The sequence below is a fragment of the Macaca fascicularis genome, chromosome 1 (assembly GCF_037993035.2).
Source record: "Macaca fascicularis isolate 582-1 chromosome 1, T2T-MFA8v1.1".
Lineage (NCBI taxonomy): Eukaryota > Metazoa > Chordata > Mammalia > Primates > Cercopithecidae > Macaca > Macaca fascicularis.
This window is the reverse complement of record NC_088375.1, coordinates 14,701,935-14,718,232: the sequence shown is the minus strand read 5'-3', so window position 1 is coordinate 14,718,232 and position 16,298 is coordinate 14,701,935. Positions and strand designations below refer to the sequence as shown.

Genomic DNA, 16,298 nt, shown 5'->3' with positions numbered 1-16,298 from the left:
AAAAATAACAGAATCTCTTTCTTCATTATAGGAACATGAAGATGAGCCAGAGGAGCATGGGAAGAGGTGAAAATTTTGAGACGGAGTCTCACTTTGATGCCATCTGGAGTGCAGTGGAGCCATCTCGGCTCACTGCAACCTCCGCCTCCCTGGGTTCAAGCTATTCTCCTGCCTCAGCCTCCCGAGTAGCTGAGACCACAGGCGTGCACCCACCCCCCCCTGGCTAATTTGTGTATTTTTAGTAGAGACGGGTTTTCACCATGTTGGTCAGGCTGGTCTCAAACTCCTGACCTCAAGTAATTCTCCCACCTCAGTCTCTAAAAGAGTTGGGATTACAGGCATGAGCCGCCACGCCTGGCCAAAGCATTGTTATTTCTTAGTGGTGTGACGACTGACTTAATCGTTGTTTTCTTCATCAGGGTAAAAACCCCAACCTGTCTTTTGGGATTATTGTGAGGCTGCTGTTTCTGCTGCTTATGGAGACACCCAGGTTTTAAGCTAGGAGACTGGGAGAATGAAAGACATCAGAAAGGGGAGCCAATTTTAGGGCCAGATGCTATTACCAGTTTAGTTTAACACAGGGTGAAGTTTGGTGATTATGGAAAGGCCCTGCAAGTGGCTAGAGAAGTAGGGACCGGCAGAGATGGGCTTTAGTATGCTAAGGGAGCACAGAAAGAGAAGCGGACGGGCTAACCAGCAACTCTTCAGATAAAACCAAGCATAAGGGTTGGGAGAGAGAAGGAAACATGTGAAAGAAATAGAGAAGTTATCAGCACAACAGGAAGGGAATTATGAAGCTGACCGCAGTGTGAGGATCAGCTGTGAAGAAAGCCACCACCAACGCGAAGGCGTGAAATTAAAGCGGGGAGTATGGAGGAAAAGAGAAAGGCTGTCTGCAGCTCAGATGAAATCCCTGAATGATCACTGTTGAAAATGGAGTGGACCGCAGTGATTTGAGGAAGGCAAAGATCACACATTGAAGTTTAACAGCAAAGAAAGGAAGACACTGGATGAGAGCTGGGTGGAGGAAAAGTCAACAGAGCAAGCGTGAAGAATTCGGTGAGGTCCCAAAGGAGACACAAATAGGTCACAGGGGATAGATGTGAAAAAAAGAATAAGGATATCTCTCCTGAAATAGGAAGAAATGGAGAAAGAGATATTTTGAGGAAGGCACCTCCATTTTCACACAAAGTGGAAGACAAGATCATCTATTATGAAAGGGAAAGGTGAATTTGGGAACCAAAAGAAAACATTCAAGATTTAGAACTGATAACTCAGAAACAATTTGCTATTTGTCAGGAAGCCAGCAATGATAAACTCTATCACTAATTTTAGTATCAATTCCTTAAAAATGATTTTCAATATATGAGAAATGTTGGAAAGCAATTAGGGGAGTATGTGAGGGTACAGATGAAATAAAAAAGGAAATGAACTGATATTACTTCTATTCTTTCTACTTTGATTACGTTTGAAATCTCCCAAAACCTTTTTTTTTTTTAATTTTAAGGAATGCAATTAATTCCTCATCATTCATATTTCTAAGATCAAAGACACTGCTTGGTAAATAAGAATACAGAAGGCACCTATTTCCCTTACTTCTTAATGACAAATGCCCTTTCCATCTTCATTTTGTTGCATATAACAACTCTCAGATAAAAACTATGAAATACTCAAAATGAATGCCAGGGATTTCGGTCTTCTGAATTAATTCAGATCTTGCAAAACATAACTTAAGATGTCAATACATTAGCGCAACTGAGAATCGAAAACAACTATTTAAGTGAAACAAATCCCCCAGCACTGTCAAAATCATTTCTTAGTTTAAAAAAATATTTAAAATGTTCTTTACTTACATAAGAAAAACAATCCCAGAACTTTGGAAGAAACTGAGGGAATTTATGAAGAATCAATATAATAATCCATTCTATAAAATATTTTATGGATGCTTGATTGTTGGTGAAACCAGCCTGGAAAATCCTGTCAATAATTCCATTCAAGAAATTCTGAGAAAAAAAGTTCAGAATTAAACAGTAAGTTATTCATTTTAATTTAAAAATAGTCTCCATTTAAAATAAAATAGCTTAAAGTTTTTATCATGTTATTTATTGAATCTACAATTCTCTGAGCAAAGACTCTAAAAACTACTGATTAAAATATAATGATGAAGTACCTTCATTCAGTACTTTATAATTTACCTGGACATCAGCTCTATCTATAAGGAAGATTATTCATCACCTGTATTTTTGCAGGGAAAGGAAAAGACTCAGAAAAGCTGAAAAACCTTCCCAAAGTCACATACCTAGTAAGTGGAAGAATTCAGGTTCACATCAAGATCTGCCAAGATGCCAGGGCTTAAAACTTGTAATAAGGGCTGGTCCAGAGACTGAAGTCAGCAGGTGGGAAACAGCATCCCAGAGGGGCAGGTCTCAGGCCACTGAGCCCTCTGTTCAGGCTCCTCGTCCTCCTGCCCTCATGGTCTGTGTGGCCCCACAACTACTGCACTGTTCTCTGGCTAAGACCCTGAGCTCCAAAATCATCCCTCCCCCTTCCACCCTCTCCTCTTCAAAACCGCGTTTCTATCTGGGGGACCGAACCTATCTCAGTAGCAGATGAAAAACAATACCTACTTATATAAGCGTAGAAAAGTAATATGTAGGGCTGGGCGCGGTGGCTCACATCTGTAATCCCAGCACTTTGGGAGGCTGAGGCAGACGGATCACCAGGTCAGGAGATGGATCCTGGCTAACACAGTGAAACCCCGTTTCTACTAAAAATACAAAAAATTAGCCCGGCGGAGTGGCGGGCGCCTGCAGGCCCAGCTACTGGGGGAGGTTGAGCCAGGAGAATGGGTAAACCCGGGAGGCGGAGCTTGCAGTGAGCTGAGATCCGGCCACTGCACTCCAGCCTGGGCGACAGAGCGAGACTCCGTCTCAAAAAAATAGGTATTATGTACAAAAGAAGAAAAATCTATCTTACAAGAACTTCTACTTGGTAGAAAAAGAGCAGAAGGACTCATCTGAAGCCCTGAGATAGTAAAGTAGAGCATGTATTTTGTAGTTAGGCTTGATTTTGAATTCCACCTCTATCATTCACCACTAGCTGTGTTACCTCTCACACAGGACATCTGACCTCTCTCAACTGTGGTGCTCTTGGAGGCAAAATGCGAATATGTATGGCCTACCTTGGAAGACTATTATGAAGATTAAACAAAACCATAAGATATAACAGTTTACAACTCTGAGCTCCATAACAGACTGCTAGGTTTCCTTCTCCTTGCAGGTGTGCATGCTCGGGCATTTCCTCACCCTCCGCAACATTACCTTTCTCTCTAGGAGGCCCTCTCCATTCTAAGAAAAACATGTTCTCAGTAATCTAGTTGAGCATTTCTAAAATGTTTCCTTTTTTAATGCATCCTTATGTTTAATGACGTACTTTAAATCAAATAATACAAAAAGACCTATGATGAAAAATAGCAACCTTCCCCACCCCCCACATCCAGCAAAACTACTCCCTGGAAGCAATTCTTTTAGCTATTTCCTCTTAAATTATTCCAAATAGTTTTATTTGAATATACTTACATACTTACACTGTTACTGAAATGTTTCTCACAGATATAAGACTTCATAAGATTGTAAAGAAAGAGGCTAGTATATATATATATATTTTAATTCTCTCACACATTTAAAAGAAGGTAGGGAGGACAGTAGGAAATTTTAATGTCTGAAGGATTTTTTTGCATTGAAAAATGTTTTTAAAAACTGCATGAGTCATATACCATCACTTTCTCATAATGATGATCTATTTTCTCAACAGGAATATTAAGCAAAGATGGTCAGAAAAATCAGATTGTCCGTTCAACTGTTTCTTGCCTCCTCAGGGAAGAGAAAAGATAACTTTGGATAAAGATACTTTGTTGTAAGAGACTTGGCCTTTTCCTTAGCTGGTTTATGTCATCACACTATTCATGAAGTTAAGGGCAAGGAAACCCACCATGTGAAACATTATTCCCATCCCAAACAATACAATTTGTCTGGTTTCTACAGTACAGATAATCCAAAATAGTAACACTCCAAAATAACGTACCTACAGAAAATTAGGAGTTAAGTATTTGCATTTTCTAATCAAATGGCAAATCAGACTTATTTAAACAGTTAAAATGTCACATTAAAATACCGAAGGGAAAAAATATTAAATGGGGCCATGTAAACCAACTTCTAACTTATTTCTGCAATACCTAATTGCCTTGGTATTCTCTCTGTTAATAAAAACTTTTGAATAACTTCAATGTGAAGAACTGAAGTATACATTTTAAACATTATCTTTTTCAATTTTAAAACGGTATATGACAGTTTCTGCAAAATGGTTCAGTCATGAAATCATATGCTTCAAAGGTATAACTATAACAAAAATCTGATACCTGATCGAGTCTAGGGAAAAGTACAAGCAGAGTCTGCCATATGCGGTTTTTCACTCTGTGCTGTAGAGAATTCACATAGTAGCGTTTTTTGGACTTGGACACGAATTCATCCTGGAAAGGAGAAGGGAGGGAGTCAATATTAAATTATCTAATGAATTGGTGATTAATGAAAAAAATCAATGACAACTTGAAATGTAAGAGGCTTAAATTAGGTACAGGGGCTTTTTGTTCCCCCAAAAAGCAGGAGGATGAGAAAAAGAATTGCACCTTAAAATATTTCAAACATTGACATTTTGGGCTGAATGATTAAGAAAAATAAAAAAATTTTTAAATAAAACACTTCAAACACTGAACTTAGTTGCTTTTGTTTAACGTACGTGTTTTTTTTGGTTTTTCTCTTTTTTGAGATGGAGTCTCATTCTGTTGCCCAGGCTGGAGTGCAATGGTGTGATCTCAGCTCACAGCAACCTCTGCCTCCCAGGTTCCAGCAATTCTCCTGCCTCAGCCTCCTAGGTAGCTGGGATTACAGGCACCCTCCATCACGCCCGGCTAACTTTTGTATTTTTAGTAGAGATGGGGTTTCACCATGTTGGCCAGGCTGGCCTCGAGCTCCTGACCTCAGGTGATTCACCTGCCCCAGCCTCCCAAAGTGCTGGGATTACAGGCATGAGCCATGGCGCCTGGCTATGTGTTTTTAAAATTAGAAGAGGGGCCGAAAAACTGGGAGCTATGGGTTCCAGGGGTGAGAAGAGATTGAGATACTGGACTGATATATACTGATATATATTGCCATATATTACCACGTACCTCACAGGCACATCTCACCTTGTGCCCCCGTGTGATATTCACATTTGGAATACTGGTATCTACATCTGATGCAAACACCACTAAGAAAGAAGCCACCCCAGTACGAGACAGTGCGAGGCATCTCTATGCATGATGTGTCTCTAGACACAAGAAAATGGCAGCACTGAGCCTTTCGTAGTAGCAGAGAGCTCTCCCTGGCTTTTCATGGCTTGTGCCACCTAAATTCAGCCAGCTGCAAGATTTGCTTTTATTACCATAACTATTAGTGCTTTGGCCATAAAGCAAGATGCCACTGAAGAGTATATCAACATCCTCAAATGTCTTAAAGGTGAAAAGTCATTCACCACCTCCAAAACCATTTTCACATAATGTAGATGATCCTCTTTTACTTTGTAACTTCTCTGACCTTTCTTCTTCCATAATCTCATTCTCCGCATTTTAGTGTATATAAAGTTTCATGTCCATAGCTAAATTAATATAGATTTTAATGACTCCCAATGATGTTTAAAATCTTATAATCTCTATATAATTTCTGTTAAGAAATTTTCTTCTGATATAGGTGTGTTTAAGTTTCATATACTGCTCAACCTCAATGCAACTAAAAATGGAATCAGTAGGGTGGATCCCTCATGCATTCAGGAGAAGCATCTTCATGTCAAGAAAGCTGCCCTTAGGACCTCACCAAGTCACCATCCTCAACTAGAAGTTGAGAATTCTAAAATTCCCTTTCAGCTCAAAATCTTCGGTCCTACTTGTTCCACTCAGTGTGCTCCTTTACTCAGAATATCTTTTCTCTATTAGTCTGTTTAACTCGTGGCCGGGTACTACTGAAGAAATTAAAAATCACCAGCCACAACTGACTACATTAAAAATATGTATTCCACACAATGGAGTACTATTCAGCCATAAAAAAGAATGAGATCCTGTCATCTGCAACAACAGGGATGGAACTGGAGGTCATTATGTTCAGTGAAATAAGCCAGGCACAAAAAGACAAACTTCGCATGTTTTCACTTATTTGTGGCAGCTAAAAAATAAAACAATTGAACTCATGGAGACAGAAAATAGAACGATGGTTGCCACAGAGGCTGGAAGGGGTAGTGGTGGTAGGGGGAAGGTGTGGGATGGCTAATGAGCATAAAAATATACTTAGAATGAATAAGATCTAGTATTTGATAGTACAACAGGGTGACTACAGTCTACAGTAAGTTATTGTACATTTTAAAATAACTAAGAGTATAACTGGATTGTTTGTAACATAAAGGATAAATGCTTGAGGTGACAGATATCTCATTTACCTGATGTAATTATTACATATTGTATGCCTATATCAAAATATCTCATATACCCTATAAATATATACACCTACTATAGACCCACAAAAATTAAAAATTTAAAAATATGCATTGCAGCTGTTTCTGGGCCTTCATGATTGCTAGACCAGTAGTTCTTAAACTGTATCAGCTCCAGAATCACAAGGACTCATAAAAACAGAGTGCTGGGCACCACCCCCAGAGCTTCTGATTCAGTAGACTGGGGCAGGGCCTAGGAATATGTATTTCTAACAAGTTCCCCAGGGATGCTGTCGCTGCTGATCCAGAGACCACACTTTAAGAATGACTGCGCTAGACAAGCATTTTGCTTTTTCAAGTCTGTTTTCCAAAGCAGCTGCACTGTTTTGTATTCCTATTAGCAACGCATGAGGATTCCAGTTTTGCTACATCCTCACCAATGCTCGTCATTTTTAGTTTGTTTTCTTAGCAGCCATCCCAGTGGGTACGAGTGGCTAGTATTTTGCCTGTGTGATTATTCCTGGCCTCTCCCTAACTGTCATTTTTCTCTCTCTACTGGATCGTTTCCTTCAACATAGAAACATGCTCTAATTATCTCCCATCTCTAAAAAGCCCTTCTTTAACTCCAGGTTCTGCTCCAGGAACGACTCCTTTTATTTCCTTTATACCCTTTCTAGGGTAAACTCCTAAGAGAATCCATACTCACTGTCTCCACTCGCTCAACTCCCATTTTCTTCTGAACCGGTTCTATCAGGTTCTCATCCCAGCATTTCACTGAAATGCCTTTGTCGCGGTGACTGAGACAGCTGAAGCCAATGGCCAGCCTGTGGCCTCCTCGTCCTCCATGCAGCACTTCCTTTCCTCACTTGGTCTCCGGACAGTGTCCCCTCCTGGCATCCTCATTAATTCATCCAGAGCTCAGCCCAAATGTCACCTGATTAGACCTTCCTGACCTTTTTAGACCTTTTTTTTCTGAATTTTTTTTCTTTTCTTAGAGAGGTAGTCTCACTCACTGTGTTGCCCAGGCTGGTTTCAAACCACTGACCTCAAGCAATCCTCCTGCCTCGGCCTCCCAAAGTGCTAGAATTACAGGCATGAGCCACCATGCCTAGCCCTGACCCGCTATCTAAATAGTTAAATACATAACATGTATTTTTGTTCTGATAGAATTCCCATACCCAGCTCCCATCACTTTAAACTCTACTCATCTTTTAGAAAACCAGTAACATACTATTTCCTCTGGGACATCTTCCTTGACTCCAATGCTACAGAGAGGGAATTGTTGCATAAAAACTATTTCCAAGGTTTTATATAATAAAGCTGACGTGCTACCTTCAGAAAAACAGAAGTACGATGAACACTCCTGTTTTAACAGAGGGACTGGTATGAGTTTGGTAGTCATCCATATGTCCACACCAAGGTCAGAAAGGTAACTGTATGTGTAATTTAAACATACATGGGGAACAGAGCACCATGCCCAACTCTTCCCCTTCCTATTTAACTTGTCCCCAGATTTATTAAACCTGTTCTTCGGACACTATAATGTTCATTTAGAAATGATTTAGCAGGCTCAAAAACAACCTAGCTGGATTGTTTTTATCTGAATAAATAAGGAATTTTCATCGATCTTAGACAAACATCACACACCCAGATCTAGAAATAACAATACATTACAATGGAAGGAAATCCTGGGATAATCTTTCATGGGTTCTCAAATCACAATTCCTAACATTTGAGGCCATTTTCTCAGTTTTTACTTTTTCATTCCATTTCTTACAGAAAGCAACATATGAATATAGCACTGAAAACATAACTGGGGCCAAGCACAGTAGCTCACACCTCTAATCCCAGCACTTTGGAAGGCCAAGGCAAGAGTATCACTTGAGGCCAGGAGTTTGAGACCAACCTAGCCAATATGGTGAAACCCTGTCTCTACTAAAAATACAAAAATTAGGCCAGGTGCATGGCTCATGCCTGTAATCCCAGCACTTTGGGAGGCCAAGGCGGGTGGATCACCTGAGGTCGGGAGTTCGAGACCAGCCTGACCAACATGGAGAAGCCCCATCTCTACTAAAAATACAAAATTAGCCGGGCGTGGTGGCGCATGCCTGTAATCCCAGCTACTCAGGAGGCTGAGGCAAGAGAATCGCTTGAACCCGGGAGGCAGAGGTTGCAATGAGCCGAGATCATGCCTTTGCACTCCAGCCTGGGCACTGAGCGAAACTCTGTCTCAAAAAAAAAAAAAAAAAATTAGCCGGGCAGAGTGGTGGGCACACCTATAATCCCAGCTACTCGGGTGGCTGAGGCAGGAGAATCACTTGAACCTGGGAGGTGGAGGCTGCAGTGAGCCGAGATCCGAAATCATGCCATTGCACTCCAGCCTGGAAGACAGAGCAAGACTCTATCTCAAAAAAAGAAAAAACAAACAAACAAGCAAAAAACATAACCGGGTTTGACTGGCACGGGAAAATACAGAGTAAAGTACAGATGGTACAGGAAAAACATTACCACTATTGTTCTCTAAAACCAAACTTGAGTTGGACAATTACTAAACAAGATATTTTTTCTTTTTTCTTTTTGTAGAGACAAGGTCTCGCTATGTTGCCCCAGCTGGTCGCAAACTCGTGGCCTCAAGCAATTCTGCTGCCTCGGCCTCCCAAAGTGCTAGGATTACAGGCGTGAGCCACAGTGTGACCTAATCAAGACTGAATTAAAAATACAGAACATAAACTTTGTGTTTTCTCCTGACAAAAGATATTTAGAAGTACATATTATAGCAACATAAAGAGCAAATGTTGACCTCCGATTGTTAAAAACAAAGATAATTTAAAGTAAAATACACTTACTTTATCTAATAGCTTGATTGCAAGATCCTCCATAAACAACTTATGGGACATATTGGAGCCATCTAATAAACACAGGAATTTGATGGCACAAATTCTCACATAATGGTCTTCTCTCTTAGTACTAAAAAAAGTGAATGATAAATTATGTTAATACATTTTGAAAACAGAAAGATAACATCAAATATTAGTTTCAAATATCATTACATGATCAAAACCTCTCAAAAGTTTTCTAAAGTTAAGTAGGTCCATACTTAATGACAATACTTTTTAATTTAGAATAGATAACAGAAGATAACAAATGAATATATTACAAGAAGGGTCTATACAGAAAGTATGAATGAGCACAAATCCATCCAGATTTCTGGAGAATCAATGCACATGCTGCTGAACCTCGCTCAATAGTGCCTTATCTGTGGACAAAACAGATCACAGCTCATGAGCCTGTCCCTTAAAGAGGACCACAGATACCTCCATTCACTCAGGGGCATGAATACGCATCAAACACGTCAATGGCCTGTCTCTACCACGCACTATCAGTGCACATTCTCCAACTGAGGGGCAAACTCGGGAAGCACTGTGCACTCTCAACGCCCGGCATTTTCAGTAGCCAAATGTGGAAAGATAAATTAAGTGAAATCGTTAGTATGTTCACATTCCATGATAATTGTTATAATGTGAATAAATATTTTAATTTAACAACAAAGCAACTGTCTAGTAGAAATCCTAATCGAATTATTTGGCAACTACCAACTAGAAAAAGTCACTTTTATTGCCACACTAAGCCAGCCAAGAAAAAATAACTAAAAACAATGAAAAAAATGTATATATTTAATGAGGAGTGACAGATGATTTAAAACGTAGTTAGGACTTTCAGAATAATAAATACTTTATGGCTAAATATTATAATCATTTGATGTCCTAAACTCTAAGATTAGAGTGAATGATACAATGCTATTTTAATCTTCTTTATAAACACACATACACATTTTTTAAAGCCATGTGAAAAAATAAAACTTGAAAAAAAGCTACTTGACAAGCTCCAAAAAAATTAATTCAGTGGTTAGATAAAAATAGTCTTATCCCAGAAATCAAAACTTTAGGGCCTATCCCCACACTCATCGAGTTGCACATATTAACTATGTACAGCTTTTTACATGTCAATCATACCTCAATAAAGAGTTTTTAAAAAACTAAAAAACTTTAGTCTGTTCCAAGAGTAATTCTATTTTTGTGTGTAACATACTAACTTGTTAAGCGGTGAATTTTAATTTCATATTAAACTTTACGCCAAAAAAAGGACTGGAGAATAAAGTGTCTAAGCTGATGATCATCCCATCCCCGCAGAAGAAAGACACGGGCTTTACGCTCTCCACAGTCATTTCCTTGTTTATGCTGGACTCTGCACTACACACTTTTAAAGTTTTATCAAATTCTAGTGAATACTGAAAGATGTAAAGACAATATATTAGCAAGGGACTATAATTTCTATCATACTTTTGAAGGCTCGTCCCATCTTATTAATACGTTAGATGTCACTAGCAACATTTATTAAATTTAGCAAACAGAGAATGTTTGTCATATGATGTTAAATTTTTAATATCTCATTTATGTGAAGACAGAGAAAATCTACCATACTTACTTTTCCATAACAATATTTGCCGCACAGTCATGTCCAAGGTTTTCTATGAAGGTCTGCACATCCTGAACAAGTCTTTCCATAAAAAACATTTGATAAAGAACAACAGGTTTTAAATAGAAAAACAATTAAATCCCCAAGGTTAAAGTTAACTAATAATTTATATTCTTCTAATTGAAAGCCTCAAAACAAAGACATAATTCTATACCCAAGTAGGCACTTAATACAAGTTATGACCAGCTGAAATAATAGCATCTTTTACCTCTGATCACGCCTAAACACAGTTCCAAATATACAAGCCTCAAGGATAAGTTCGCTGTAATTTTTAGCACTTGATAAAGATCCTTGGGACACATTTGAAGCAGACACTATCCAAGACTGACAGCAGTAACTTATCAGTGTATTGAAGACTCCAGTCTTTATAGCAGACATTTCAATTATCTTGTACATAATCTGGAATAAAATACAATGGTCATTTTATCCTTTGATTTAGTTTAAAAAAAAAATCAGTGCTGCTAAAAACTGTTACTTAGTGTCAACATAATCATGAATAGTCTAACAACTGTTACATTCATTACTGTTAGAATAACTTTGCAAGATGATCAATAATCAGAGAGTGCTATTTCATCTCTTGATAATAAAAATAAATAAAACTTTACTGATAGTGATATTCAAACTCTTCAAGAGAAACAACTGCCCAAAGCAGTAGAATCAAAGGGGAAAAACACCTCACCCACACACATTCGGCTTCCTTTGTTTGCATTTTGCCAGTGGCCTTCCTTGGGCTGAGGCAGCAAAGACCAGCGTCTCTAAGTATGTACTGTGGGGCAGAAAAGGATCAAGAAAGGCAGCACAGGGCTGCAGAGAAATAATGGAATCTGACTTTCCCTGTTCCCCTGGGGATCAGGAGCTACAGTGGAATTCCACCTTGGTATGTTCCTATCTCAGTGGCTGCAAATGAAAATACCTCCATAAACTAGCAAGACCTTTTGATAAGGGTTACAGTCCGAAAAATATTTCTCTACACACACACACACACACACACACACAAAAAAAAAAAAAAAAAAAAAAAAAAACCTGAGCCAAAGTGCAATGACAAATGGCACGTGACATTTGCCTTCAAGTATCCGGGTGAAATGAGACTGATTGTGGAAAGAGCATGCCAACTCCTACTCAACCCAGCAATCAATTACATTGTCATGGAGGAATGACCGGTGTTGCTAGATTATCTCATTTTCCAAGAAATCCAGTTTTTCACACAGATTTCCCAACTCTTTTTTTTTTTTCGAGACGGAGTCTTGCTTAGTTGCCCAGTGCAGTGGCATGATCTCAGCTCACTGCAACCTCCGCCTCCTGGGTTCAAGCAATTCTCCTGCCTCAGCCTCCTGAGTAGCTGGGATTACAGGCATGCACCACCACACCTGGCTAATTTTTGTATTTTTAGTAGAGACAGGGTTTTGCCACGTTGGCCAGGCTGGTCTCGAACTCCTGACCTCAGGTGATCCGCCCGCCTCAGCCTCTCAAAGTGGTGGGATCACAGGCATGAGCCACCATGCCTGGCCAGATTTCCCAACAATTAAATGTTGCCAGGTAATCAAAATTTTAAACACTGTATGAACCAAACAAACCATTTCTGAGGCAGATGTGGCTCCAGGCTACTGTTTTGTACCTTCTCTTCTACATCTGTCAGATATTCTCATTCTTACTCTTGATATTTAAGAAGGTTCAAAAATATTTTTGACTGAAGGAATAAAGAACCACAAATCTGAGAATATAACTCTCATGTTCTTCATGTGCTGAAGCTCACACACGTGAAAAGAAAAGCAAAAAGAAAAGAAAGGTAGTTACCTCTTTTATTTTGAAATATGCCTGGCCCTTGATTTTGGCAGCAATGGTAAGAACTTTGTTATCAAAAACAAACTGAACAAAAGCTTTTAAATTAGGCCAGAATATCAGCTGAGTGTTGCTTAAAGAAGATATAATTTTCCAAGCCATGTCAAAAGACTCCATGCAGAGTGATTCAGAGGAGGTCAGAAGCTGGTAGGAAAAAAAAATACATACTTATTTTAGAAACTTTGATCACCACTCCTATAGTTCCTCTTCAACTCATGTTTCACTCTATCTTACCTTGGGAACCAACACTTTCAAGCAATGGAACACTGGTAAAACTTGATCAGAAGAAAGAACTGTGAGGGCTTCTAGTGCAGACTGCAAAGTCCTGATTGGCATCTGAACGGCAGGCAGAAATGGTTCCAGAATTTCACTCCCTGTGCTTGGTATAAGGGTGTGATATTTTTTCAACAGGAAAGAGAGGCACACCCATTGATCATGAATATATTGTGCAACTATTTTTCCCCATCCTTGGGAAGATGACGATTCTTCTAAAACACTGAAATAAAAAATAAAGTTACTAGGCCATACTTCCCCAACTTGCCTCCACGTCTTTTGCACGTAGCACACTATCCTTCTAAAGTGGAGGTATACAGATATAAATGGTCATTATCAAACAGCCTACCTACCGATAACTAAGGAAACCACATAAACCTTAATTTTCTAACTCCTCTGAAAGTAGGCACTTTTGCTCATGTTAAATGATTCAGAGAAAACTAGATGCAGAAAAGTCAGCAAGTCTCCAGCAACAGAAATGAATAACTCCAGTAACAGAGTTACACTACACTTTCACCCTGAATGGGGCTTCAGCTCCAAAATTGTGTAACTATATAAGTAATGCTGGGCAGTCATGAACCCCCGATGACAACAGAAATGGATTATTAAGCCTTAACTTTCCCTGTACCTGGTACACTCCGAGGGGTGAGCATAACTGCTCTGCTCCTCTGCGTGGGGCTTCTGCAGCATCTGATTGAGCTGAAGAGAGGAAAGGAAGCTTTCCAGGGGCCCAGCATGGAGAGAGTCCAGCTGCAGCTCAGGCTTCTGGTCTATGGCCTCACACACCATGGCCAAGGCAGCCATGCTCACTACTCTCTGAATCTGATTTCCAAGTGTTGGCTCCTGAAAAGGAAATGTGACAATGTTTTATTTAATATGCACAAGTCTTAATCAGTAAGGACCTCAGTTGCCAGTCTATGGAAAGCTCAGGCTCTCCTTTTTCCTCTTCCTGCCTGCTCCTGAATATCAGGAGAAATAAAAGGAAATCCAACACACATCATTCACTTCCACTACTTCTCTACAGATTGGCAGTGAACAATTTTAAAGTAGCAATAAGAACTCAGCAATTTAGATTAAGACAACAATGAGATCTTTTCATTTGTTAAACAGGTAACTGGAACTAGTAGATGACAGATTTGCTATGTACAGAACCCAAAGCTGTGTGTAAGTCCTTCTCGACCTTTCTCCTGGTCGCATACACATCTGCGTGCAGCATTCCTACGGGTGAGCCTTATTTTAATTGTCTGTTGAAACAAGTTAAAAACAATATAAAAGACTCCAGGTTACAAATAATTCCTTCAATCAGCAGCACACTACTTTTGGAGAAGTCACACAGCCCAGTAGTTAAGAGCTGGACTCAGGAACCACAAAGCCCAGGTCTGAATCCTAACTCTGTGCTACTACCAGTATGAGTGTAGACATACTGCACCTTAGTTTTCTCATCTGTAAAATGGGAACAGTGAAAGAATCTACTTCATGGGGTTACTGTGAAGATTAAGCAAATGGGTTACTGCATGTAAAACACTCGGAACTCTACATGTAGGAAAGGAGGGTAGCCAAGACCACCTGGTCTATACTTAAAGAGAAAATCAACAACCAAGCTAGGAGTGCAGGCAAGAAGTCAGACACAGAAAACAACAGCACCGAGAGACTACAGCAGTTCTCTCAAATACTGCCAACCAGTAATGTCTGCATCAGAAAGGAAATTTCTATTTATTCCATACCCCTCCCTCACTCTCCAAAAATAAATCAACCATCTCTACAAAAAAATTTTACATATCAACACTGCCAACATATGAAATAGAATTTAGGGTTACCTTTGGGCCAACTATGGTTCCCGCTAACCTTAATGTAATTCAGTGAATTACTAAAGGAAGCCAATTTTTAAGAATAAGAGTTACTGTGGCATGGTTCATGGTTTGGCTGTATATTTAGAACTCACGATGTTCTTTCATAACACTAACAGACTAATAGGTACCAGACAGGATGCCGAAATATTAATCATCTTCCTTATCATTTCCTCCTAGAATAAAATTAAATTATTAAAGCAATCGAGTACCTTCTTTGTTTTTCTTAGTAGCCTGGACTAGTTAGACTGATTGAGTTCAACTTATTAAACACTTACCACATGTTAAGTGAAAATAGCTTTTATTGAGGCCTTTCTATCTGCCAGGTACAGTTCTAAAGATTTAACATGTATGAACCTTCTTTAATTCCCACATCAGCTCTATAATCCCCATGTTGCAGGTGCAGTAAATGAGACACAGAGGTGTTAAATAATGTAGGTCACACAGTTGGGAAAAATAAAGCCAGAATTCAAACCCAGCAACTCTAACTCCAAAGCCTGTGCTCTTCATTGCTAAGCCTTATTGTGCTATGTTCAAGAAATGCATTGACCAGGCGTGGTGGCTCACGCCTGTAATCCCAGCACTTTGGGAGGCCAAGGCGGGTGGATCACCTAGGTCAGGAGTTTGAGACCACCCTAGCCAACATGGTGAAACTCCATCTCTACTAAAAATAAAAAAATCAGCCAGGCGTGGTGGCAGGCACCTATAATCACAGCTACTCGGGAGGCTGAGGCAGGAGAATTGCTTGAACCCAGGGGGGCGAGGTTGCAGTGAGCCAATGGCACCACTGCACTCCAGTCTTGGCAAAAGAGCGAAACTCCGTCTCCAAAACAAAACAAAACAAAACAAAATGCCTTCAGACCAGGCACGGTGACTCACACCTACAATCCCAGAACTTCAGGAGGCTGAGGCAGGCAGATCGCTTGAGGTCAGAAGTTCGAGACCACCCTGGCCAACATGGCAAAATCCCATCTCTATTAAAAATACAAAAATTAGCCCGGCATGGTGGCATACACCTATAGGCCCAGCTACTCGAGAGGTTGAGATAGAATTGCTTGAACCCAGGAGGTTGAGACTGCAGTGAGCCAAGATCACACCACTGCACTCGGTCTGGGTGACAGAGAGAGACTCTGTCTCAAAAAAAAAAAAAAAAAGGAAAAGATATATATGCATACATTACTCCAAAAACAAGAAAGATGGAAATACACACTATAAATGAGGCATAAAGAGCAATAGGAAGATGAAGGAGAGTGAGATACTAATCGATGAAGACCGCTAAGAGAAAAG

At 39.7% G+C, this 16,298-nt stretch overlaps 1 protein-coding gene across 13 annotated transcripts in view; it reads right to left on the bottom strand.

The window, feature by feature from the left end:
* Positions 1-16,298, bottom strand: part of TARBP1 (tRNA guanosine 2 -O-methyltransferase TARBP1) — an 84,657-nt gene that overhangs the window by 23,753 nt on the left and 44,606 nt on the right. For 12 of the 13 annotated variants that reach the window (XR_012414215.1, XR_012414209.1, XR_006697770.3 and 9 more), the window contains 8 exons: positions 13,793-14,007; positions 13,126-13,387; positions 12,847-13,035; positions 11,261-11,451; positions 11,002-11,073; positions 9,363-9,483; positions 4,418-4,528; positions 1,854-2,003 (listed from right to left, as the gene is read on the bottom strand). Coding sequence is in view for 10 of the 13 variants with exons in the window: in XM_045391542.3 (XP_045247477.2) it covers positions 1,854-2,003; positions 4,418-4,528; positions 9,363-9,483; positions 11,002-11,073; positions 11,261-11,451; positions 12,847-13,035; positions 13,126-13,387; positions 13,793-14,007 (1,311 nt within the window). In the remaining 3 variants the exon portion in view is untranslated. Of the gene's footprint in view, positions 1-1,853; positions 2,004-4,417; positions 4,529-9,076; positions 9,222-9,362; positions 9,484-11,001; positions 11,074-11,260; positions 11,452-12,846; positions 13,036-13,125; positions 13,388-13,792; positions 14,008-16,298 lie in introns of those variants that run through there. The other variant, XM_073994576.1, reaches the window with a different exon arrangement.